General features: G+C 46.5%; 1 protein-coding gene and 1 pseudogene across 2 annotated transcripts in view; one reads left to right on the forward strand and one right to left on the reverse strand.

The window, feature by feature from the left end:
• Nucleotides 1-1,776: 1,776 nt before the first annotated feature.
• Nucleotides 1,777-7,559, reverse strand: LOC110545116 (charged multivesicular body protein 3-like; annotated as a pseudogene).
• Nucleotides 7,560-9,192: 1,633 nt separating this feature from the next.
• Nucleotides 9,193-26,964, forward strand: part of Plekhs1 (pleckstrin homology domain containing S1) — a 29,787-nt gene continuing 12,015 nt past the window's right edge. For both annotated transcript variants that reach the window (XM_060369220.1, XM_060369263.1), the window contains exons 1-7: nt 9,193-9,298; nt 12,974-13,019; nt 21,959-22,047; nt 22,159-22,265; nt 22,925-23,056; nt 24,872-24,947; nt 25,758-25,874. In XM_060369220.1, the coding sequence (XP_060225203.1) occupies nt 12,992-13,019; nt 21,959-22,047; nt 22,159-22,265; nt 22,925-23,056; nt 24,872-24,947; nt 25,758-25,874 (549 nt within the window). In that variant the 5' untranslated portion in view covers nt 9,193-9,298; nt 12,974-12,991. The remainder of the gene's footprint in view (nt 9,299-12,973; nt 13,020-21,958; nt 22,048-22,158; nt 22,266-22,924; nt 23,057-24,871; nt 24,948-25,757; nt 25,875-26,964) is intronic.

Raw genomic sequence — 26,964 nt, forward strand, 5'->3', positions numbered from 1 at the left:
AGGCAGAATGGCGACCCTGGACAAAGGTGTGCAGGCCTTTTTACGGGAAACTAGGGGAATTTCAGGGACAATTAGGTCATCTTACTGTGATTGGTGCAGTCAAAAGCAAGGGTATGAGTGAACTGATGATTGGCTAGGGCTAGCTAGGGCTTGATTAGGGGTTAGGGGCTCTCTAAACTGGTTCAAACCAACCCAAACTGATGGGTGCCAGGGAAGTTACAAGGGTCAACTCCTGACTGGCTTTCATCCAGGTGGCAGGTGGTCTACATTCATGAAGATAAGGCTGTCCAGCACAGATGCCCTACCCTGAGATAAGATACCTTCCCATTTTTGTGGTTACCTCCAGGCTATTCCTTGGGTAGGGAATTTTATGGTCTTGTTCCTGGAATTGGTGACCTATGGCCTAGTTCCTGGGACTGATGACTTGGCGGTGGGGGGACTTGACTTGGTCCTCTCAGTTTAGCTGAATCTGTCAGCTCTGGAGCTAACACTGCAGAACATTGCTCTAACATTGTTATCTCTCAGGATTGTTGGGAGGAGCCAGGGAAATAACTTGCAGAAAAAAGCTTTGCAAACTCCACAAGAGTGTACAACCAGTAAGGACTCATTTCCGCTGGTGGGTGTTTTTGTGAAAATTCTGACTCATCGAGTGAAAGGCAAATCCTTGTGGAGCTAAGGAGATGGATGAAAATGCCTCATGAGGCTTTTCTAGACCATAAGGGGAGGGCCTAGATGTGATGGCTGTCCATCGGGGACCCCACGCTTCATCTGAGCTGAGCTTGCGGCAGGACTTGGGAATCTGTGTTCAGTCTCCGCAAAGGAGACAGACACCAGGGGAGAAGGGTGGGTCTCACCCTCCAGAGAATCTGGAGAAAAGGGAATAGGAGAAGAAAGGGGGCAGAGGAAATTTGTAAAAGTGGATCTCTTCAATCAGCTTTTGGTATCTAAATTTTAGAAATTACAACTCCTGCACCTAAGATGAAGGGAATATGGAGGAGCGGGAGGGGAGATTTCTAAGAGCCAGAGGAGCGGGACGTCTGCTGAGGCCTTGTCTCCTAGAAATGTCGGGGAATCTCCACCCACGAAGGGTCAACAACGTAGCCAGCTACACAGGAACGAAACCAATCAGCAAGCTAACAGGGAAGGGGAAAATCTTGTGAGGCCCAACCCTAGGCAGAGCTACAGGCAACTAAGCTATGCTAAGAGCAGGAGAGAAAAAATGTGTTCTCCAATACAAACTGGTCAGCACTGGAATCATACACAGAAGTAACCTTACATGGACTGTAAACACAATTAAAGAGAAGGGGCCAGAGGCCAAGAAACTTGATACAGAGCAGGAGTGGAGGAAAGTGTGTGGGAAAGGTTATGAGGAGGAAAGGGAAAGGGGAAATGATGTAATTATATTGTTAAAAGCTAAGGCATTTTATTGATGTCCACATATATAGTATTTTACACAAACACTCCAGTCTGGAGTCCTCAACATTCTCTTCTCAGAACTGCTTCATGAGAAAATGGGTTTCTTTGCCCTCCCCCACCGAAGACACTTCTGCTACTTACGCTCTTTAAAATAATGCCTTTGATTACACCACCTCATAAAAACAATCCTTAACTCCTCTGCTGACAATGAAGATACACTAGCACAGAACACTCTCCAAAATGCCACGCTCCACAGCAGAAGCGTAGCGCAAGAGATGCAGGAAATGGTGACTGCTCCAAGGCTGTGCACACACTTAGGGGGACACCAAGAGCTGAGACCCCAACTGGGCAGTCCTAGTTTCAGAGTGTGGTCAGCAGGGACTGCGTGATCTCCAGGTCTTCTTCATCCTCCTCCTCTCCCTCTTCCAAGGCAGCCTTCGCTCCTGCAGGTTCAGGCTCAGGAAGGTTGGTCCTTTACTGAGTGCCCTGCCCAAGGTCCTGCTGTGACCGCAAAGAGGATTCTGTCAGTCAGTCTCCACTTCTGCTGTTTCTTCCATTCCTTCCTGATCACCCACGCTTTCAAATGTGTTCTCTAGTGTCTCCTCTCTGGTTCAGCCTCCATCATCTCTTTTGGACAGTTCCCACAGGCTGGCCTGGATTTCTGGGATCTTCACAAGAGTCTGCAGTAGTCTTCCTCATTTCTGTGCCCTTCTGAAGGGAACCCGCTACTCTTGCACCTCCGGTTCGTCACGCCCATGAGCACAGAGTCCATGTGTGGTTGGCTACACAGGGACCGTTCACAGCCTTCCTTGACCTGATTATCCCCTGGAAGTCCCCAGAAGAGATTTCCTAGACTCGGACATGATGGGGCCAGCTGCTGCACGCTCCTGCCCCATGCCCTCCCCCAGTGGTAGACTGCATCCCCCAACTGTGAGCCAAGATAAACCTGGAAATGCTTCTGTCAGGTATTCAGTCAGCGCCATGAGGAAAGTAACTAATGAAAACAAGGGCAGAGCCACATGGCCACATTAAAAAACAGACTTGGATATGAGCTGCAAGTAGTGGATTAGATTAAAAATACAAGGTAAGAAAGGCTATAGTCCGTCAGCCATGTCCCTACAGCCACATACCCAGTGGGAACAAAGTTCACTCTCATTTGAGGGTAGAAAAACCCACCAATTTGTGACTGAAAATTACTGCATTGGAGGGTTTACTTTCAACTAAATCAGTGGGCTCCTAATTTCTTTTCTAGCTTGACAAGGCTTGTGGGGGCTGAAGACCAAGTTCTCTTTAAGGAATGAAGATGGAAGATGTGGGTGGTTACATAAAAATTTACCCAGTGTGTTCTCAGCAAGCCACAGCTCCACGAGGACTCACCATTTGTCCTTAACTATCCATGACACTTGAAACAAATGACCATATATGTAGTAACATATAACCTGTGTGAGTGCGCGCACTCGCGTGTGCGCGTGTTTGTGTTTAATCAAGTATTTATTCAACCATGTACAAAGTAATCTTCTGTTACTGGGAACATAGCAGAAAAGAAAAGTCTTGGTCCTCGAAGAGCATGTATTTTGGTCAAGAACACTGATAGTTAATACAGTATCAGGAAGTACTGAGTACCAGGAAGTACTGAGTAGCAAGATGGATAAGATATGTACCCCATGAACAATGAGGTGGGGGGCTGGACAAGGTTTCTCTGGGGAGATCTAGTGTGAGCAGCAGCAGGGTGAAGGAGGGAGGCAAAGCCAGCACTAAGAGCAACAACGTGGCAGCTCCCACCAGGCCTGGGTGAGAAGCAAGAGAGTCCCAAATCCTGATGAACGCTACTTGTGAAAGGAAGGGCTTATTTCGGCCTACAGGTCACGGTCCGTCATTGCGGGAAGTGGAGACAGAAACTCAAGCAGGAACTGAAAAAGAAGTCATGGTGTTTATCGCAGCATCAGAAAGCAGGCTAGAACAGTGCTTGGAAAAGATTAAAACACTGAAAAGACAAAACACATTTCCCAATACAAAAGGGCAGAAGAACAGAAGCACAGTAGCAGTTGTAGTATAATCCAATTTCATGGGCCTTTTTCTGATTCCTCAAATTTATGATTCATATAAATTTATATGCAGCCTACTGTGTCTTCTATGGTTCCAGGAAATGAAAGATGGTCACTTATTATGTTTGAAGTTGGAAATAAATAAATAAATAAACTCACACCTTGAGCAGTAGGAAAGCCCCATCACTGACTCACAGTGGCGAGATGTCATTTTATATCCTGGACAATATAACAGGCAGTGGAAAGTAAGTTCCAGTGTGAGGACCACTGCTCCTGGGGGCTTCTTCTTCCTCTATTTCTCTGTCTTCTGTACTATGAACTGCCCCCTCTCACTGTCCACCAAGACCCCACCGCTCAGGGCCAACCACAATGACAATAGAAAGATTTAGGACAAGGGAAAGAAAGGGAGTCAGAGGAGGAAGCATCCTAGCCTCCCTCCTAACCTCCCTCTTAACCCCCTTCCTTCCTCCTAGCATCCCTCCTATATCCTAGCATCCCTTCTAGCCTCCCTCCTAGCCTCCCTCCTCCCTTCTGGCATCTGTCTTAGCCTCCTTCCTATCCTCCCTCCTCCCTTCTAGCAACCCTCCTAGCCTCCTAGCTTCCTTCCTACCTCCTAGCATCCTTCCTACCTCCTAGCTTCCTTCCTACCTCCTAGCTTCCTTCCTACCTCCTAGCATCCTTCCTACCTCCTAGCATCCTTCCTACCTCCTAGCTTCCTTCCTACCTCCTAGCATCCTTCCTACCTCCTAGCATCCTTCCTACCTCCTAGCATCCTTCCTACCTCCTAGCATCCTTCCTACCTCCTAGCATCCTTCCTACCTCCTAGCTTCCTTCCTACCTCCTAGCATCCTTCCTACCTCCTAGCATCCTTCCTACCTCCTAGCTTCCTTCCTACCTCCTAGCTTCCTTCCTACCTCCTAGCTTCCTTCCTACCTCCTAGCTTCCTTCCTACTTCTTAGCCTCCCTCCTAGCATTACTACTATAGCTGTCTCCCAAGTCTAAAATCTTTGGTTCATCCTTTATCACCTATCTCTATCTTCTACCCCCACATGGACCCAAATGTTATTTTAAAATAAACAGAAACGTGACTTCAGCACGCAGTGGATCTAAGAGTCCTCTTTGGCATCTGTGTCTGCTTTTACAAGTGAATCCAATATAAAAATGAACATGCATACCTGTGTATGTTTGTGTGTGTGTATGTTTGTGTGTGTGTTTGGTGTCTAAGAGGGAGGAAATTGTTGCCTTGGTTGTGGTTTTGTTTTGTTTTGTTTTTCTTTCTTTTTTTTTTTCTGTGTCTAAAACCTATATGAGCCACAATCAAGGCCCAGTTCACAACCTATTATGGAACAAACAAACAAAACCTCTTTTAGGAGATTTCAAAAGGATTTTGTTCCTTTTTCTGGACACCCACATAGAGGATGAAACACCTTAGTCCTCAGCCCCTTGGGCTTGTTATTGCCAATCATTTCTGTATCGCTCACTTCAGCTGCCTAGTTCCTGCAGTTGCTCTACTTTGGGGGAGGGGAGCAAGTGCTAGGGGTTGAGTCTGGGGCCTTGTACATAATCTAACTCCCCAAATGTTGCCCTTTTAAGATCCCTCAAACTTGTTCTTTCCAATAACCAACCGCTCTTCCATCGAGCTTGGACCATCAGTTTCTGACCTTACCAGGACTCCCACACCAAGGAACTCTTTCCCATTTCCCTTACTCATTTATCTTTTTCTATCTTCCCTCTTTGTACCCCTTTGATTCCATGGGCCACCATTTGAGCACTCTTCTTCTCTTCTTAAGCATCCTTAGCTCCTTGGCTCTTTTTTTTTTTTTTTTTTTTTTTTTTCGGCATCTCCCTAGGAAATACCAGCCCAGATTGTAGTTACCCCGCCCCCATGAATTTTCCATATCTGACCCTGAACTGAAGACTGCCACATAGCAGCAAATCTGGAACCTTGCCAGTTACCATTGTGAATCTCGATGGACCTAAGTGCTTCTAGCACTGGGACAGACGGAAGTGCATTTCTGAGGAAGGACCTCTGAGAGTTCTGAAACATGATGGTCACTTGTGAATACTGATGTGAGTGAATGAGGCCAGAAAAGTGACCAGTGCAGATGAGGACCAGGTGACACCAAGTATAAAGGTCTTCAACAAGGTGTGGCTAACTGCCATTGCCTTTTGAGCAAAGTCTTTCATGTCAGGCTACTGTAGGGAATACCATCCAGTGGAAGGACAGTGCCAGGGCCTGCTGCTTGCCCACTCCATCCCTTCAGTGGTTTTCTTGTGCGAAGCCCAGCCTAGCTCATCAGCTTTGGCAGGGGTGTGGAAATAGCAGTTTTGGCTACCAAAGGTCAGTCAGCATAGCTACATGACAAAGAATGAGGAAGGTCAGGAACCTTGACACTTCAGAGAGGACAAAGTTGAAGTGAGGTAACGAGAAGAGTAGCAAAGCTAGGGAGATGCAGTTGAAGAGGGAGGCCAAAAGTTTTTTAAGGGTCACACAGGTAGGTCATTTCAAAGCCCCAAGGGTAGGCATGGAGGGAGGAAGGAAAGTTAAGTACAGATGAAAGCTGTCACTGTAGTATTAGACCTAATGGTCTCCTGGTCTCCCTCATCCCACGATGAGTTCTTCAAAGTTACCCATCTTTTCAGTTGTCTGTGTACCCATAATACAGTAACTGGCATACAGCAGGCATACGATTATGGAGTGTGAGGGGTGCTACAGCTAGCTGTGGGGAGACTGGTCAGCTGAAACACACACTGTTTGTCTCAGTGGGTGTACAGTCTTGCAGAAGGGTGAAACAGTCTTTGATTAAATGATCAGACAAACGCATAAAAAATGATAAGTGGTGAAATGTGCTCCAAAATTTACAGGGTCAGATTGTGTCCCGAGACCCTGGCTCTGCCTGGAAGAGAGAAGCGGTAGGTCTCTGGGAAGTGAGCCTTGAGGAAGATCTGGAAAATGAGTAGGAGTTCCCTGGGGGAGGACCTTAGGAAGAGTAAGCTAGAGAGTGGGAACAGCGTGGAGAGAGCACGGTGGCCAGAGTGTAGAGGTCAAGGGGAAGGCTTTGCGTCTCTGGTCCTTCCTAGAGAGGAAGCTGTGACTGATGCAGAGGTACCATTCCCCACCTGCCTGGATGAGCCCTGACTCGGCTCAGATGACAGAAAGAACCATGGTAGGTCTAAGCCAAGGAAACTCCATTTCCTTTTGGTTCAGAGACTGACCTCAAGGTGACATGACCAGTCGAATCAGATGTAACAGGAAATCTTCCCCAGGCCTTGTAGAAAACTGTTCCTCCCTGATGTGGAAAGGACTCTCCCATCCCTTCTCTGGGGCTTGGATGCTGTCTTGTGAAGCCTTGATACATATGGCAGACAACCATGACCAAAACAATAGAGCCATAGAGCCAGCGTTAGAATATCACCAAGTGATCAGACTGACTCTGGGCCTGCATGATGTCTGACAAATACGCTACAGGCCACTGTTATTATTTTAAATGTGCAGTTAGAAACAGTCCTACCCATAATGCCCATCTGTTCAGCCACCAGACTAAGAGTCAAGAAAGTTCTTCAGATTACCAGTTCTTTCAGTTCTTTGTCTTTACAAAGTTAGGGTGACTTAGACAGCACCAAATGGGACAGACAGGAGATGAATTTTTACACTGGTTTTATTTTTACACTATTTGTAGGACACCCTCATCATGACTGTTTTCTGTGTAAAGCTTTTCCTTACCTTACCTCTTTTAATTATTTGTTTCAGAAAAGAGACACAGTAAAGACGGCCTGCAGTGTGGCTGGTGTCACTGCTCAGTTATCGGTGGCATCAGCAGCAATGTCCTATCCACACGGACAATGAGCAAACCACATGTGGCTAGCCACCCTGCACACTGCAAGCCCTTGGCTTTGAACCAAGGGGAAAATCATGCTGCGGCCTGACTGGGTCCTTGGAGTGCTTTGAACAAGGCCAGAAATGAGATCATGGGGATCGTGACCTGGCAACCTCCCTGGTTACCCTTGCCAGTCAGCAATAGAGCAGACCGAGAGCCCAGAGTAATCGCTCTCGCTCTCAACGTACATCCCACAGATTGTAGGCCCAAAGGAGCACATGCCAGCCAGGTCACATGGGCTGACCTTTGTTTCCGTCCCTCGCTGTATGGCCTTTAGCAAATTATTTCATCTCTAAATTACAGCTTCCTTTTCTTGAGATTAAGAGGTATTATTCCTATCCTACAAAGGTATTGGAATTAAAAGGTATTCTAGGCAAATTAAAAATCCCCAATAAACACAAGGTATTGTCATGCAGTACCCAGTGCTGAGCTCTGTTTTGGTGAAGGGGGGACAGGAAATTAAAGAGAATTTTATGACAGACAGTCTGTCATGAAATTAGCAAGTTAGTTGTCTGAACTTTCAAAGAAGCTGCTGACTCGTGAAGGTGCTTGACTGACAGCCTTGCCCATGTTGTTGCCCGTGATTAGTAAGGAAACCCTCCCTCTGTCTCATGGCATGCTTCCGGATAGCTCACAGGGTCAGTACTTGATGCCAGGGGCAGACCTCATTTCCATTTTACAGGTTGCCTCAACAGTGCTTTCTTAGGCACCTGTGGGATCAGGAAATATATTTCAAGACATGGTTTCTCCTAAAACAGGCAGAGCGTGTTCTGTGCCTCAGGGGAACAAATTAGTCACTTCTGCATGCCTGGCCCAGAAGAGCTGCCAGGTAAGGAACCAACAAGACCCGCCCCCTCCGGAGGTGCAAAAGAGGAAGAACCTTGCTGAAGGCAGTACTGTGCTGGCTGCTTTTGATATGAACTAAGAATTACCCATCCAAAACTGGACATGGTGGCACACTCCTGTAATCCCAGGCTTCGGTAGGCTGAGACCAGAGATCACTGGTAGTCAAGGCTACCTAGTGAGATCTAGGCTAGCCTCAGAAACAAGGAGAACTTGTTTGAAAGGAAAATGAGAAAGAACTATCCATCCTAATTTGCCAATGAAGAACAAAATGTAAAGTCTGAAAGATTACAATGCCAATACGTGGCAGGAGCTGCCAGGAGCTGAAGCTACCTCAGGGAAGGTGACAAAGATTAAAAACTATATACTTCCATTTCTAAAGGTGATGCAACAAGATACAATTCATGAGCACACTGCCCTCTCTTCTATCTGTGCTGTGAATTAAAGTGCACGCAAGCCCCTTAGCTGGCCAGCACCAGTGCACTGATGATCAAATGGTAACTGTTTGTGTAAGCCTCTTGCTTAGAAGAGGCCATGTGCTGGATAGCATGCTCAGCCCCTCCCCCATGCCAGCGAAACTGCTCATCATGCATTGAGCCAATCTTCCAGGAAACTACTTGAAGGAACCGGTGTGTTAGAGAAGCCAGGCTTTTGTTTCCTCATTGGGTACAAAGCAATTCTTCCTAGGGAAGATATATTGGTCAGATACGGCTGGGCGGAAAGCAGAGAATTGTTTCAGTGGTAGTCACTGCAGAAGGTCAAGGCTGGGTTGGCATTGTCCTCAATAAGAGTCATTGTTACTACGGTCCAAAGTCTTGCAGGAATTTTCAAAATTTGTTTGCTTTTTTTCTTTTTTTTTTTTCTAACTAGCTACCTGGAACATCAGGTGCAATTCCAAGCCAAGCCACAAGAAGAATGAAAGGCCAGGACTTCCCCTGGGCACCAGCTTCCATTTGTATTTGGGACAAAAGTACAATCTTCCCAAGGCTTGTTGAGAACTTCCTGCTGGTTCACCTTTCAGAGGCTGTACTTAACCCTCACCCTCACAGCAGAGCTCAGAGCAAGCAGGAGGAGTTCCAGAGCCCGGGGACGTACAGGGAGCTGCCCAGCGACCTGGTAAGTGCTGCTGCACTGTGATGGGTGTGCAGTCTCAAGGGTAGGGTGATCTCGGAGGTTTTTGGGTTTGTTGTTGTTGTTTCACAATTGAGCAACCACAAATTGGAAAACTGGAAATTTTCCAATTGAGCAGACTTGATATTTTAGATATTTTCTTTATAAGCTTCTCAGGCTATGGAACCAGAGGGAAATGGAACCTCTTGGCACCAGACTTATAAAATCCCAACTGACATGACAGTAAACAGATCAGGGAACAAATGTGAGGCATGAGTGTGGGGCTCCTGAACAGCTATGCATGAGCGTGGGGATCATCTGTTTATTCGGGGCCAGTGACAAGAAGTTCAAGGAAAAAAATAAAAATATTGCATTCTCCATTCTTTATTATTTTTGAGATAGGGTCTCACTACGTAGCCCTGGCTGGCCTAGAACTCACAGATACCCTCCTGCCTCTATCCACCAAATGCTGGGGTTAAAGTCGTGTGCCCCTATGCCAGCCACATTCTCTTTTGTACAATAGGCAGAAGCACACAATCCTAAAGACTGACTTTCAAGTTAGAATTTTGGCTTGTTTTCTGAATTCTTAGTTCTGCAAAGACAAGTTGCTTGATCCTTCTAGTAATTGTTTCTCTGTCTGTGGCTGGATAGTACAGCATCATAAAAATAACTGAAGCTACAGAGTGTCGTGGAGAGGACCTGGATACACACTGTTTAAAGGTATCCCGAATGCATCGTGTGTTCCATTATTGCTAGCTGTTATTGACAAACATACAACCATAGAATATATGAGGCAGAGAGGACCTGGTAAGTAGCATTCTTGGTAACTGAGCACCCATTATATACTGAGCTAAGATCAGACTAGTTCCACCGAAGCTCACAGCGCTCTGAGAGTGGAGGCATAGAGGGGGCTGTGCTGCTGTACTGGATGCGAGAGCCCGTCTTTTCTCGTTGATGGGGAAGAAATTTAAAGCCAGACTCCACACTAAGCTATCACCTCTCCAGCCTTATCTGCTGTGCCTGCCTATGGTGGATGGGGAGAAGACAGAGGGCAGTTCCCAGAGGCAACAGGAGCCCTCCATGGGCATCATAAAGCTAGGGCTGCCCCCATGCACAGTGCTTTACCATGCACAGTGCTCCAGGAGAGCGGGTGTCATTGGGAGTATCTGTGAACAGTGGTGAGGAGCCCCGTGAGCTCTGCTTGGGGGAACCAGATACACATCACTCACTCTCTCTCAAGGGAGATGAGCTCCTTCAAAGCAGGCTAGTTCTGAGACCCAAAGTCATCAAGTATGCAATTGCATAAAAACTCCTGTGATTGGTGTCTGGGCGCCTGCACTTGCCCTGGCACCACTCAGAGCTCTGTGCTGGGAAGGATTCTGCACAAATGGAAAAGCAGCATGATGTTCTCAGACTGGTCTTATGGGGAAGATTTTTATCTCTCCTCTTTACAAACTACAAGAGGTTTGAAAACAATTAAGTGTTTTATCAGGAAAAATAAAACATTTTTTAAATATTTATTTTGTTTTATTTATTTATTTGTTTGTTTATTTACAAAGAACAGCCTCCAAACATTTTTGCAATGAACACCTTGTTTTAAAATTATGTCCCTCACAACTGGACTCCACCACACAGCCTCGGGACCTGAGTTCTCTGCATTGCTCCTCATCAGGCTAAATGCTGCATGCATGGGTGGCCCAAGTCTCACGTGTACAGAGGCCGGAGGGCAGGGGTTGCTGAAAAACACTTCTTCAAAATTACTTCTCCAGTCAATGGCCTTCTCACATTGAGAAGAAGCCCAGGGAATTTTTTAAATAGGATTTCAAATTAGCCTGGGCTAGCCTCAAACTCACCGTGTAGCCCAGGCTGACCTTGAGCATGTGATCTTCCTGCTTCTGCTTCCTGAATGCTGGTATCACAGATGTGGCCAGAAATTAATGCTTTTGACACAAAAGTCTCAAGTGTAATTTGAAAGTACATAGTAAATTTTTTAAATTATTTGTACATTTGGAATGAAGGGCAAAGTATTAAGCAGGTTATATTGTGATTTCTTATACACAGTTGTTCTTCAAGGGAACAAAGGCCTCTGGCCTCCCTAGCTTGGCATTCCGTCTAACAGAATGTGTCCAACACACCAGGTGAGGGCCAAGGGTGTCAGCCCTTCAGTGTATGCCCTAACATGCTTTCCGGAAAGGCTATGACTCACTCAGATAATCACCTCTGCTATTGCTCAAGACACCCCAAGAAAGAAAACACTCCCCCTGGACGTTTGAAATTGTAGAAGTGAGATTGAAGGGTCCAGAGAAACTTACACTGGTCGTCAAATAGTTCTGACATGCATCTCACAAACCAGCAAGGAAGACGAGTGAGGGGGCTGATGCTAATTAAAGGCAAAAGTCAGGAGGGGAGCAAGCACACCAGACACAGGGCAGGAGGGGAGCAAGCACACCAGACACAGGGCAGGAGGGGAGCAAGCACACCAGACACAGGGCAGGAGGGGCAGTCACACCAGGCACAGGGCAGGAGGGGAGCAGTCACACCAGGACAGTAGGAAACAGCCCTCCCCTTCTTTCCTGATAGCCCCAGGCTGCCAGGTGCCTCTTTTTTCAGGGCCTTCCATTTGGGGTTTGCTGATTCAAGGTAGAGTTGGCCATGGACACAGTCCTAGTCCTCAAGACCCCATCAAGGCTGCAGCCATCACCCTGTGGAAGTCCCTCCCACCTCTTCATCGCCCAGAGCAGTGGTTTTCAGCATTCTAAATGCTGCGACCCTTTAACGCAGTTCCTCATGCTGATCCCCAGCCATAAAGTTACTACTTCATAAAGTACATTGCTACTTCACAACTGTGTTGCTACTGTTATGAATCATAGTGTAAATGTCTGATATACAAGATATCTGTTATGTGACCCCCACAGTATCTCGACCCACATGTTGAGAACCACTGCCCTAGACGGTCATGAATGACAGCTTTATAGGACAAGGCTTAGATTCAGCTTCCCTGGGTCAGTCTTGGGCCTCAGCATTGAAAATCTTGAGAATGGCCACAGAGGTATTGGAGGCGCTTGAAGAACGGGGCTTCCTTGCTCATGAGGCCCCTTCTGGAGAAAGCAAGCCGGGTGTGAAGCTCATCACGGCTGCCTCCCAACCTACAGTGCTCCTCAGCTGCACTGGACACACCATCTTCTGCTCCCTGTGTCGCTCTGACCTCTTCAGTGTCCCTGCCTCCCTGGGAGTCTCCTCTTACAGCCATGTGCGGCGGGGACATCGAGGACTAACTACCCTTGCAGTCTTCATCACAGCTTCTGTTAAGGAAGGCCTAGAGGCGTTGGAGAGAAGGCTGAGCCAGCAGTGTTGGCTGTCCAAGCATGAGGGCCTGAGTGCCCTCCACAGAGCCACATTGAAAGCAGGATGTGGTGGCACATGCTCGTAATAGCAGCAGGAGAGGCAGAGAAAGCAGATTCCTGGGCCCTGCTGGACAGCCAGCTGAGCTCACCAATGAGAGGCCCTGTCTCAAAAAGGAAGACGATGTCACCTGAGGGACCACACCCCAGGTTGACCTCTGGGCTCTGTACATATAGTCAAGACAGAAAAGGCAAGAGCCAGACTTGCTGATGCCAAAGCTAGTCAGTGTGACTGCTGAAGTCTGGACGCTAACTGTTGCCTAACCCTTCTTTCTGACAGGCGAGAAGAGCCAGCCGGATGGAAGCCAGACCTCCAAAGAGCTCAGGTACCTAAGGGCACAGGGTCAGAGGAAACAGCTTTCCGTCAACAATGATGAGCCAGGCTCACCAGGCTACCCAGGGCACAGACATTAGTTTCCTTTGTAGGGACAACAGGTATCATTCTGAGACAGACTCTTGGTCCAGAGAGAGTAGAAGCTGCTGGATTCACTTAATTATTTATAACAGCTGAACTGTCCAGAAATTTAGCATTTCCTGGTTTTCATTGGCTTGGTGTTCCCTCTGTGGCTTGGAGACAGTGCCTCCTATAAATTACAGCCCAGCAAAGACTGGAATATAGTCCTTTAATTTTGCATAAAGTTCTGGCTTCTAGAAACTGCCTAAATTGTTATTGGGAGGGCAGCTCAGTGCACACTGAGCTTGTACACTCCCATGATTCATAACAGACAGGGGTCAGCGCAGTGGAGTTTAGGGTGGAGCAACTTCGAAACAAATCATCCAGTTAACTCTAAGACGTTAAAGCTGTTGCTACAAGTCTGTGTGCTTCGTGTTGTAGCTATCTGCAGCTTAATTCAGAAGAGCTGTGTGCTCAAGGAACGTACAATCTCACTGAGAGGTTGAGCGATGCACAGGCAAGCAGCTGTATCAAGCGCTTTAGCTCAGCACGTATAATCAGGCCACAGCGTAATCATGAAACAGGAACGAAGCGCCATGGAACCCAAAGGAAAGGTTGAGGTAGTCGTGGGAATCCAGAGAAGCCCTTGGAAAAAATCATTTGAGCTGAATCTTGGGTACGTGCAGGGCTTACTTTTTAAATTGTATCTGTGTGTGTGTGTGTGTGTGTGTGTGTGTGTGTGTACACATGTTCGCGTGGCTATGTGTTCATGTGCATGTGAGAAGGTGAAGTCCAGAGGTCAGTGTTGAGTGTCTTCCTTGATCGTTTTCTGTCTGATGGTTTAAATCAGGGTCTTTCACTGACCCTGCAGCCCAGTGATTGGATCTGCTGACTGACCAATGAGATCCCGAGATTTGCTGTTCTCTGCCTCTCCATCCCCAGCAGAGATTACGGATGCACCACACAGGATTTATGTGGATGCAGAGGATGCAGGCTTGGGTTCTGGCAACATAGATACGCACAGAGAGAGAAAGAGAAAGATGCACAGACATAAATCCAACCGGCTGAGTCCATTTTTGTTGTTTTTGTGTTTTTAACTTCAGGCTGATGACTTATATTGGGTTAGCAGTTGGGGGCTCATCCTGTGAGAGGCTGATTCTCCCTCTCTCAGCACCATCAGTTACCTGTGGTCCTTTGGACTGGGGTGCCAGTCCATGAGATGTCCCCCTTGGATTAGCATGTTTATTGATACTAACATCGGTCAGATCTTACTTAGGCTGCCATTTCTAGGAGACAGTTTCACAGTGGACTTCCTGGTCCTTCTGGATCTTACAGTCTTTCTGCCCTTTTCCATGGATGCTTCCTGGGCCTTAGGTGTAGGAAGGGTGTTGTAGATGTTTACTGGGGCTGAGGTTGCCTCAAGCCATTGATCTCTACCCTATCCAGTTGTGGTTTTCTGTAATGCTTTCCCTTTGCTGTAAAAAGCTTCTCGGGTGAAGGGTGAGGGAGTTACTCCCATCTGCTGGTTTAAGGACAAGTTTTAGAATGTAGTTAGGAACTATGGTGGGGTTCTCTTCTAAGGCTGATGATGTCACTAGCCCTAGGGGTGGGGTAGCTGGGCTTCTAGTTCCAGGCAAGATTTTCCTCCAAGAAAAGGAAATAGTGGGTCTGAAGAGATGGCAAGAGCCAGAGCACTGGAGTGGGACACAGGTGGGATGACTCGGAGCAGAAAGGTGCCACATGGGAGGAGGGGGAAAAGGCCGAGGAGGCCACACCTCGATCTCCTAGGACTAGCAGCATTTTGACCATGGGCTTGGCATGAACATGCATTCTCTACTGCCCACAGTACTCAACAGCTTTGCTGTAGTTTATGGTGCATCTGTCTGAGATGGGCAGTCTGACAGGTGTCGGTCCATGGACCAGCTTCATCCCAACCAGGAAAAGTTTTGCTGTTTTGTCATAATCCTTCCCTCCAACATGCAGTCCTTTGTCCCCTTGCCTGGTTTCCTGTCACTCTGTTTGCGTGAATGTGAGCACGTGGGAGACACTCTCAGCTGAATTCTTCTACTCAGCACAATTCTCTAATCCATAATTGAGATTCATCCATGCTGTCTTGGTCCTTTTTCCTTTTCCATCATATAGGTGTGTCTTCACATATATAATGGAAATAGCCATTGTATAACTGGATGATTCACCTTCTGGAAACATTAGGGCTTTTCCTGTCTTTGTCTATTATAAAAAAGATTAGGTGAACATTTATATATATGTACATATACATATAGTAGATATGTGCATGTATGCTGTAGGTACATGTTCATGCAGATGTGAGCACATTTGAACACACATACGTGTACGTGTTGGCCCCAGAGGTTGGCATCAGGTGTTTTCTCTTTTTCACCTAGGAGTAGAAATGGCTGGGTCATATTGTAGAAATGTATTTAATTTTTTTCAAATGTATTTGATGTTTTGGAAATTTTTAGAGGCATAATTGACATGCAGCAAGCTTCTGTGCTTAAATCTATAATTAGACACCATTTTTGGTGTAGGGGTACTGTAGGTGAGACTGCAGGCCAGAGCAGAGCACATGCCTACATTCATGTCTTAGGCTAAATTCCAAATATTGTCACATTCAAAAAAGTAAGTAAATAAATAAATTTAAAAAATGCCATAGACTATGGCCTCAGTGCAGAGAGTGAGTATGAGCAGGCGCCTCCCTCTAACAGCCTTTCCTAGGCAGCCACAGATATCCTTTCTCTCAGTATAAAGCTCATTTGTCACCTAGAATTTCCCATAAATAAAATCGTGAAGGATGAACACTCTGTCTGGGTTCTTTCTTCTTTCTTTTTCTTTGGTGACAGTGTCTCATGTAGTCCAGGCTAGCCTCAACTTTGCTAAAAAACAGAAGATGACGTAGTTCTCCTGCCTCTACCTCTCAAGGGCACAGTGATTCTAGCAGGATCGTTTAAGGGGCATTGTACTCTGTCTGTGCAATGGCCTTGGCCACTGATGTGTGCATTTATTTCTGGATTCTCCATTTATTACCTTGGTTTGTGCATCTGTCTTTATACCATGCTCCTGCTTCTTACGGGTTTGTAGTCGGATTTCTTTTTAAATAGACTTATTTTCCTTTATGAGTGTTTTCCCAGCATGTGTGTCCATGCACCATGTGGATACCTAGTACCTGCATGTGCACCTGGTGCATGCCTAGGACACAGTGAGACCAGAAATTGAATATTGGGTCCCCTGAAACTGGAGTTACAGCCAGGCGTGAGCTACCATGAGGTGCTGGGAACGGAACCTGGGTCCTCTGTAGAGCAACAAGTGCTCTCAGCTGCTGAGCCATCCCCCAGCTCTGTAAGTGCTCTCAGCTGCTGAGCCATCTCCCAGCTCTGTAAGTGCTCTCAGCTGCTGAGCCATCTCCCAGCTCTGTAAGTGCTCTCAGCTGCTGAGCCATCCCCCAGCTCTGTAAGTGCTCTCAGCTGCTGAGCCATCCCCCAGCTCTGTAAGTGCTCTCAGCTGCTGAGCCATCCCCCAGCTCTGTAAGTGCTCTCAGCTGCTGAGCCATCCCCCAGCTCTGTAAGTGCTCTCAGCTGCTGAGCCATCCCCCAGCTCTGTAAGTGCTCTCAGCTGCTGAGCCATCCCCCAGCTCTGTAAGTGCTCTCAGCTGCTGAGCCATCCCCCAGCTCTGTAAGTGCTCTCAGCTGCTGAGCCATCCCCCAGCTCTGTAAGTGCTCTCAGCTGCTGAGCCATCCCCCAGCTCTGTAAGTGCTCTCAGCTGCTGAGCCATCCCCCAGCTCTGTAAGTGCTCTCAGCTGCTGAGCCATCTCCCAGCTCTGTAAGTGCTCTCAGCTGCTGAGCCATCCCCCAGCTCTGTAAGTGCTCTCAGCTGCTGAGCCATCTCCCAGCTCTGTAAGTGCTCTCAGCTGCTGAGCCATCTCCCAGCTCTGTAAGTTTTGTTTGTTTGTTTGTTATGTTTTAGGGAGTATCTGAATACTCTGCTTTTCAGAGTTTTGGCTATTCAAGGCTATCAATAAATCTGCATGTTAATATGAAGGAGCTTTTATAGTCATGAAAAACACACTAGAATTCAAATAAAATTGCATCAAATCTGTAGATTGCTCTGGGTAATTTCTAATATGTCATTATTAGAAATATTGTTTTTCAATCCATGAACCTGGGATGTATTTCCATCTGTTTATGTTGTCTTCAAATTCTTCTAGTAATTTTCAGTATATTAGTTTTCACCACACTGGTTAAACTTATTTTTATGCATTTTGGAGAGGGTCTATAATAAATGAAAGTACTTTTTAACATTTATTTATTTATTTATTTATTTATTTATTTATTTTTATGTATACGAGTGCTTTATCTGCATGTACACCTGCATGCCAGAAGAGAGCATCAGATCACATTATAGGTGGTTGGGAGCCAAATATGGTTGCTGGGAATTGAACCCTGGAAGAGCAGGCAATGCTCTTAACCAGTGAGCCATCTCTCCAGCCCAAAAGTACTTTTTTTATTTTCAGTTCCAGATTATTTGTTGCTGCTTCATAGAACTATGGAAAATGCTGTATACTGACTTTACACACTGGGGAATTTCTCTGTTAGCTCTTACAGTTTTCTATGGACTGTTTAAGGGTTTTCTACCCATAGTATCATGTTATCTCTGAAGAGGGATAGTCTTTCTCCTTTCCAACTCAGAAGCATTCTTTCTTTTTCTTGCTCAATTACCCTGCACAGGGTGAACATGAATATGTTTCTCCTGTATCTGAGCTTAGAGAAAAGGTCTAAAGTCTGGTGTTAGAGATCTAAGAACAAAAGCATATAGTCTGGGTTTGGTTGAAGGAGCTTCCTTCTCTTTCTAGTTGACCAAAGTCTGTCACAAGGATTTACACTGTACACAGGAGAACAGGACCAGCCATCTTCTGTTGTGCTCTATAAGTAGCGACCAGGTTACACTGTTGACAATGTGCAGCCTGCTGCTCCCTTACTCTCTGTTGTTAAGAGAAGGTTTTATAAGTCTGTAACTGTAATTTTGAATGTCTATTTTTTTTCTTGTAATTCTATTTGGTTTTGCTTCATGCTTTGAAGCTCCGTTATTTAGTGCATATACGTTTAGTATTACTATATCATCTTAGGGTAAATTAACATTATTATACCATGACTACATTATTATAAAAGGACTTTCCTTAATTCCTGGTACTATTTTCTTGCTTTGGAATATACATGACGTACTGTTGTGTCAGAATGTTTGATCACATTGTGAACCCCAAGATTGTGAACTGGAAAAACCTGTTTCTTGTTGTAATGTGGCTTAGGCCTAGCACACACCTTTAACACAAGAGCTTTCTGTAAACAAGAGCTAAATAAAGTTAACCCTAGATCAAGAGGCAGAGCAAGCAACTAGGTGACAGGAAGAGAACATAGGAAAAAGCTATAGAGAATGAGAGGAAGTCTGGAGTTTGGCTATAGTGACACACAGGAAGTAGAAAGGAGGGACATTGAGTTTGCAGGGTTTTTAAAGCTGTGGAAGAGGAGAAAGGGCTTCTTCCTTCTGGGATGTTGACTGAATAGTAAGGTCAGCTGGGTACTTTCTCTGCCTTTCTGAGCTAGCAGTTTGTACCCCAACATCTGGCTCCTGAATCTTCATTGGTAAATCAAATGATTAGAATTTGATTTTAAAAACAATGTACTGTAGCTGCTCTCCTTTCTAGTGACTGGTGTTGATACTAGGGTTTTGTTTGTTTGTTCTGTTTTGTTTTTTTCTACTTGACTGAAGCTAGTCATTTGAGAAGAGAAACTCAATTGTGACCAGCTTTGTCTGTTAGAGGCATTTTCTTGACTAATGACTGATGTGGGAGGGTGGTGCCAGCCCTGGGCAGATGGCCTTGAGTTATATAAGAAAGAGGAGGAGCAAGCCTGTAAGCAGCACCCCTCCATGGCTTCTGCCTCAGTTTCTGCCTCCAGGTTCCTGTCTTGAGTTCTTGCCCGGACTCCCCTCTGTGGTGGACTGTAGGCTGAAGGGTGAGCTGAATAGACCCTGTGCTCCCTGGGCTGCTTTTGCTCATGGTGTTTTATCACAGCAATAGAGACCCCAACTAAGACATGCAGCTTTTTTTTAACTTGTGCTTTTTATACTTATAGTGTGTTTCTTATATGCAGCGTAGAGTCGGATCTTGCTGTTTTGTTGTCCAATCTGACAACTTCTTCCTTTTAATTCAGGTGTTTAGACTATTTAAATTTTATGTGACTGTTGCTGTGTTCAGACTTGAGTGAATCATATTGTTGTTTTCTGTTTTCCTCATCTGGACTTTGTCCACCTCCCCCCCCCCACCATCTTTTCTGCTTTCTTTTGAATTAATTGAGCATTTTTAATGATTTTACTTTACTTCTCTTATTAGCTTATTAAACTATATTATTCTAGTCATTACATTAGGGTTTATATATATTTTAAACACACAACAGCCTAACACCAAGTAATGGTGTACTAGTCCACAAATAATCCAGGCTCATTACAGAGATGTAATCTCATTTTCCTTCCGAAGCTCTGTTATCGGAATTCATGTTATTCACACGCCATTGTAATCTACACAATGCATCGCCACTGCTGTTTAGCTAGCTGAATTATGGAGTACTTTAAACAATAAGGAAATCACCCCACACATTTCTCTTTGCAGTTTCTACGTTGGCGCTCTGCACGTCTTCAGTACACTCTGGAGGGTTTCCCTGAGCGTCACTTCTGACAGTGGGCCCTTCCTGAGGATCAAATTTCTTTAGAATTGGCATATCTGAAAATGTCTCCAAATTGCTTCCATATTTAAAAGATGTGTCCGCTGCTTCTAGCATTTCAAATGGCAGCATCTCCTCAGTACTGTATTGTGCTTCTGGAGGACTGGGTGTGATTGCTAGCACCCAGGGGGAGGCTCACAACCATCTGTAACTCCAGTTTCAGGCCCTGCAGCGCCCTCTTCTGCCCCTCTCTGGCACCAGGCGTGCATGTGGCACGCAGACGTGCATGTAGGCGAATCATTCATGCACGTAAATAATTTTAAAAGGGAACAGAGCACTTTTGCTGCTCATTTTTGTTATGTATGGGCTATCTTTTCTCCACTGTCTGCTCTTGAGATGTCTTTCTTGTGAGTTGATTTTGACCATCTTGCATTTGAGGAACTTTGGGGTGTGTTTCTTTTTCTGTATCTTGTGTTTCTTGAGTTTCATTGAAGTACTTGGGTCTGGGCTTATAATGAGCTTGTGAAATTTTTAGAATTATTTCTTCAAATATTTTTTCTGCCTCTTCCCCTCTTTTTAAGCAGTCACAGCTGCTTGCATATTGGATGAGCTTAGGCGGCCCCTGATGCATGGGTGTTCTTTTCATGCTTTGGACATTTTTTACTTTGTTTATTTTAATAGTCCTCATTAAATAGCCCTTCGGGTGCACTGTAATTTTCTTCTCTAGTGTTCAGTCTTCTCTCACAGCTTCACAGCTGATGGAAGCCTCCGTGCCCCCCACCACCACCAAAGTCATTGCTTTCATCTCTAAAAGTTCACTTTGGGTCTTTTCTATCCCATTCATCTCCCAAGATTTTGACAAGAACAGTTAATCTCTGGGGTGTCTAACAACTGTGCCATTTCAAGGTCTTTCTTGATTGATTAGTTATTCTCTGCATTTCCTGTGACAATTGCTTTCTTCTGCAAGCCTGGTCGCTCTTGGCTGGTAACCGTACTTGTCAAATTTTACCTTACTGGGTACTGAATAGTTTTATAAATCAAGGTTCTTGGGAACAACTCAGTCTTCTAAGACCTGTTAGGTGGGTCTGGCATAGTTCTCGAATCTAGGGCTAATTATTTCTCACACTGAGGCAAGGTTTTCCTGAGTATTCTACCTAATGCCCTATAAATTACAACCTTTCCCAGCATGGCTGCAGGAAACAAGCACTTTTTCTGGCCCTATGTGGGCATTCTAATCATTGTTAATCCTCTGTGGCACACACATGATCAGATCAAAGTCCTGGATGCTGGTATGTAAGAAGAAGTGTGTGTGTGTATGTGTCTGTGTGTCTGTGTGTGTGTCTAAACATATACAGAGAGTTTAACAAATAAAAGCAGCAATATCTGCTGTGGAAACTGGGATGGCAAAAGTTCCTAAATATTAATTGTTTTGTTGTACTTCCTGATATTAAAGACAGTTACCAATCAACCAATTAATTACTGTTGTAGTTTCCAAACTGTCTAAATGAAATGCAGACTGCTTTCATCCAGGAAAACAGTGCTGTTAAAACTGTGTTGAGGCTTCTTTTGACTTTCACATCACAGGCCGTAGGTCTGGTTTCCCTTTGGGTTCAGAAATGGCAGACCTTACCAAAGGCTTAAGCCTGGTAAGTGAAAATGGAGTCAGTGTTGTATGTTACGGCTGCTAAGACCGCTGTCTGGTCATGCCGACGAGGCTGCTGTCTGTGATTTCCTGTCTCTGTGGCCAATCCACGTTCTCTCCCAGCAGAGAAAAAAGTGCCCCTCCTGCCCCGTTTGCACCAGCAAGTGGTTCTGCATGGTTGCTAGGCCAAACCCAACTGGTGCTGCGTCTATTATCTTACTCCCGAAATGGGGATGGGAACAAACCTTTGCTCACACCTGGAGACCAGGGCCAAACCACAGACACAGAGCCAGTGTGAGCTGGAGGAAGCTGCCCCCAACACAGCCGGATGGCACTAGCTGTTCTCCCGGCTGGTCTTCTGCTGGGCGGGGGTGGGGCTGATTGTGCATGTTCTTTTGAATAGCTAAAAAATCTGAAGATAAACAATGTTTTCCAAATGAAGCCCTTCTTTTCTGAAATTTATGAGAACAAACTGAATCCTCTTCACTTTCCTTTATTAGGCAAACAATTTACATCCGATTATGAAAATGAAATCCATAAACAAGGTTACTTCATTAAGTCACCGCCTCCTCAGCTTTTCTTCTCTGCAGTAAGTACTCACCATGGCTTAACAAGCCTCCCACCAGCCTCGTGAGCACTTGAAAAAAAGTCCTTGCTCTTCTGAGCTTAGCTGAACTGCAAAACCTTTTCATTTTTTTAGACCTCCTGGAAAAAGCGGCTCTTCATCCTGTCTGGGAGTGGGGGGAAGGGCCTCAGTCTTTCCTATTACAAAGACCACCAACAGCGAGGCTCCATCGAAATTGATCGGTGTGTATGCGAACCGGGAGACCTGTCTGTCAATGAGCCCAAGTCAATCGCTCAACAGGCTGCACAGAAATGTAAACCAGGGTGTCCGGCAAAAAGAGCCAGGGGCTTCAGACCTGCAGCAGTGTCTGTGGCTCCAAAAGCACACACTGATGAACAGTGAAGGTAGACGGCAGCGAAACAGTTGCTTCATGCTGGGTGTGGCAGGCGATAAATCTCCACGTCCTAAACATTCAGTTGAGGACTTTGTCTCACTTAGTTTTCTTGGTGAGATAGAACTCCTGAAATCCAACTTCATAGAGCCAAAGTGGAGCTTAAGAAATACTCAGATAAACCATTGTCTGTCTTCTCTTCAGACATCACAGACCAGAAGTATCAGAAAATCTAGTGACTTCTGGACTCAAGGCTGCAACCCAAATGGAAATTCTGAACTGAATTTCAAGCTGAACAGAGTATTTTCAATCACTGATGAACCAGATCCAGAGTCTCAGTTACTTTTTAAAATAGAAAGAATTCAAATGAGATTCATGATGTGAATTAGACAGTCTTTAAAATGTGGGTCAATGAAATCTTCCACTTCATTTCTAATTTACAATAGGAGTCTGTTTTCATCTGCCGTTGCTGTCTCTATCAGTTTAGTTACTTTGTGTCTGTCCCAGCAGTGCCACTGTAGAGGTTGGTATAAACAGCCAGGAGAAGATGCAAACTGTGCAGAAGATGTTCAAATGCCACCCGGACGAGGTGATGTCCATCAAAACTGCGAACAGAGACTACTTCCTCATTGGCCAGGACAGGTGAGCAGGAAGATGGCAGCATGCTTGCTGTGTGCGAAACAAAAGCCTTATACACCTGTAAACAATACATGGGCTGTACCTAGAAACCAGGCTGCAGGCACAGAGCAGCAGTCTTCATTGCGTGCTAAAATGCTTTGGGTGTGTGTATATGTGTGTGCACAAGTGAGAATGTGTGCCCGTGAGGACAGAGGACAGCCTTGTCGTTCCTCAAGAGTGCTCTACCTTGATTTTTGACACAGGGTCCCTCACTAGGACTTGGCTTAGGCTAGGCTGAAACCTGGGCTGAAACCTGCAGGAACCTACCTGTCTCTGCCTCCCCAGCCGGCATTGCCAGCACTCCACCATGCCCAGCTTTTCTGTAGGTGCCAGGGATTAAATTCAGACCCTCATGTTTGCATAGCAAACAACTTCGAAGCTATCTCCCCAGCTTTTAAAGAGCGTTTCAAGAATCATTGTACTAGCTGCCTAGAAGTGTTATAACTGCTTAAAACAGCAGAGGTTGCAAGCTTGCTGCTCTGAAGGCTGAGTCAGGGCTCAGTCCACACTCCCGTGAAGCACGGTGGAAGGAAGACTCTGTCTCAAGCCTCTGCCAAAACTTCCGGCAGTCCCTGGGCTAAGGCTGCCAAACCCTAGCTTTCACATGGCGCTTCCCGCATGCATGAATCTCTGGGTCAAATTTACCCTTTTTTCACAGATACCATTCTTACTAGCTCAGGAGGTACATCTATTATGATCCCTACTTAACCACTTACTTCTGTAGTGGTGACATCTGGGGACTGGGAACTGGATGAGGGAGGGGCACAAAGCAAGCCACATCAGTAGCTGTCACCCAGTGCCTTCTGGGAAAAAACAACACAGCCAAAAATACCCTATAGGAGCTGCCCCTACTAGGGAGGGCTGTTCTCACCCCGAAGGCATCTGCAGTTTTACCAGGGGCACCCGGGGCTGGCAGAAGTGCCCAAGTGCATTCTCACAGCTGCTTGCCTGCGGGACGTAGATTAAGGTGGGAGGTGGCAACATGCTGAAGCCTTACTATGTTTCAGCCTGATCCAGCTGCAAAGGTTCTTTGAAGTTGTCACTAAGACAACAGAAAAGAAGATGGGGAGTTGATCAATTCGTTCAGACTCACCTGTCTCTGTCTACTCTTCTATTTGCCACATAAAACGATGACAAAAGGCTACTCCCTAGGGCTTTGTGCAATTTACATGTCCTAATTACAGCCCATCATCGAGGGAAGTCAAAGTAGGAAACTGAGTCAGGAAGCTGGAGAAGGAACTGACGCAGAGGCCATGGGGTAGTGCTGCTCACGGGTTTGCTCATCTTGGCTTTCTTCCAGCACCTGGGCCCACCTGCCCAGGCTCACAGTAGGCTGCGCCCTGCTACACAGGTCCCTAATCAAGAAAATCCCACACACACCTGCTTGCAGGCCAATCTGAGGGAGGATTTCCTCAGCTGAGGCTCCTGGCACATCACCCTTCCTAAGACTGCATTTCCTAAGCGTGGCAGGGAAGATGGAAGCCAGGCAGCGGGCTGGGCGGGGTAGGGTGTTCACCGCACAAGCCCTGTGCCCCATCCTTGTGGCTGCTCTCCCTGACTCCCCATTTCTCTGAGTTACCCCACTGGAGGTGTCACCAGGCTGATGCAGCTGTGGCGATGGCGAGGGAGCAGCGGGCCATTTCAGCTACCCAGGAAAAGAGGTGTTTTTGTTTTTTGTTTTTTGTCGGCAGCTGATTCCTGGTATAATCAAAGTGGGCTCAGAGTGGGTGTGGGAGCTGTGGGTGCCAATGGCAGCTGAAACTCTCTTCCTACCCCCAGGGAGAAGATTAAAGATTGGGTCTCCTGCATGACACCATATTGCCGGGGTGTAGAAGCAACCCATCAGAGTACAGAGGTGACGTCACATGGCTAATGATGTTCAAGGCGCCCTCTTGCCTTGGAAACAATAGTAGCTCTTCATGTCTCCTTAGCAACTGGAGTTAATACAAGGAATAAATAAGCTAGGAAACATATGCCCTTGTTATTTTTTCGATTCACAATAGGAGAAAATACTTTTGTGTTTTGCAAGAGAGCTAAATTAGATTGTTATTGTTGTGGTAGGGGAGTGAAAGTTAATGGTGACAGCTTTTCATAGTCACTCAAAGTATACTATTTTCCACTGCAATTCTAGGCACATACCAGCTTCCCTTTGAATGGCTAAGTCTAGGGAGGCGTCTACCAAACATTGTTTTCATCTGCCTTGCATTTTAGCATAATGTGTCTTGTGTCAGGTAAGCAGATGAAGGTTTTAATGGACTGCAGAAGCAGCTTTGTGAGTTTCCCCAGGCCTTTCCTCGAGAGGGAGCTTGGGCAGAGGTGTGTTGATGGATGTATTTTCCAGGTTGTTCCATGCCCGTAGCAAATGCCACCAAGGAGAGAGCAAGGCAGATTCAGTGAGGAGAGCAGAGAGCAGAGGCTGGTGGAACTCAGGGTGTCTGTCAAGGCCAGGCTGCGTGTCTTTTGGGGACCTGGGAGCTGGAGAAAGTCTCGCTGACAAGATCAGCCCTTGTCTTGGTGATGTGACGGTGGCTAGTGGGCAGCCGAGATGTCAAAGCCTTGGGGAGAGCCTGGAGACAGGTTAAGGCAGAGGCGGCGGGTGGAGGGGGTCCTGGCAGAATGGGAGAGCAATCTCACTCTAATTACAAAACGGCTTTTTCCCAAGCAGGAGAATCCTCCCCCCGGTGACAGAAGGCCAGTCTCCGACCCCAGTCCTTTCTTCAGTCTCCACAGTGGGTTAGAGGTTATCAGCCTTGCATCACCGAGGGCCAGTCTTCCAGACGCGGTAATCAAAGTCTCTTCCTCCTGTCTCAGGATGCTGCACCAGGGAGTCAGCTGCCGCTGAGTAGTCCCTGGTGGCCAGAGAGCCAGCCATTGCTGAAGTGTCGCACTGGCTAGCAGCTCACAGTGACCTTGCCCATCAAGGTCAAATGCACTGAGAGAATGCCCCCTGGGGCTCAGCAGACAGCTATCTGCTGTCTGCTATCCTCGTAAGCACAAGGACCTGACTTTGAGTCCCCAGGACTCACGTGGTTATGCACAGTTATAACCTAGTGCTAAGGAGCAAAAGCAGGTGTGTCCTCGGGGTCCACTGGCCCCTCAGCCTAACCTATGTGGTGAGCTCCAGACCAGTGTGTGTGTGGGGGGGGGGAGGACAGAAGGTGGATGCTTCTGAGGAACACCTGAGGTCGTCCTCTTACCTTCACATGCATGCCTGCACATATGCACACACATACAGAAAGATGCCTGGTCTTAATATTTATGTGAATTTGCTCATTTCCCATTGTTCTACAGGTAGGCATCACCACTTGCCTAGCTGACTCTGGAGATTTCACTCCTTTTGGATGATCTTGCCAGGCTGGGCTCCTTCACTAAGCTTGGCCAGCATCCTTTCCCCTCTGTCCACACTCAGGGCACAAAGGTTCCCCAGCACCCCTAGATTTCCCATTGTGCTGTGCACAGCCTCAGGCAAGGCGGGTCTCTTACTCCTTCCCTCCACTCATCGCATTATTTTGCTTCTCATTCGGTGTGCCCTGTCCTCTTACCTCCTTACGTAGTCTGGTTGAGGAAGTGAAATGGCACGCCTGCCCCTGGAGGGCCACAGAAGTGCGCCCTCCTCTTTCTGGATTTGCTGTCGCCCTAGCTTTGGCTCCTCTCAACGAACAGGCCAGGCAGTTTGTTCCCCTGCACATCTGTTACTTTATCCCTTAGAGACACTGCCCTGGTGTCCTTCCCTCTGTGGACCCTACGGCCATGAGGCAAGGCCTCCCATCTTATCTAGCTGGTAGCCCTCCAGTATTTTAAAAGCTTTTCCAGAAGCTCAGCCCTTCACTGAGCAAACCCAGTGGTGTGCACCAGACAAAGAGCCTGGCCCT

This window comes from Meriones unguiculatus, chromosome 1 (assembly GCF_030254825.1).
Source record: "Meriones unguiculatus strain TT.TT164.6M chromosome 1, Bangor_MerUng_6.1, whole genome shotgun sequence".
Taxonomy (NCBI): domain Eukaryota; kingdom Metazoa; phylum Chordata; class Mammalia; order Rodentia; family Muridae; genus Meriones; species Meriones unguiculatus.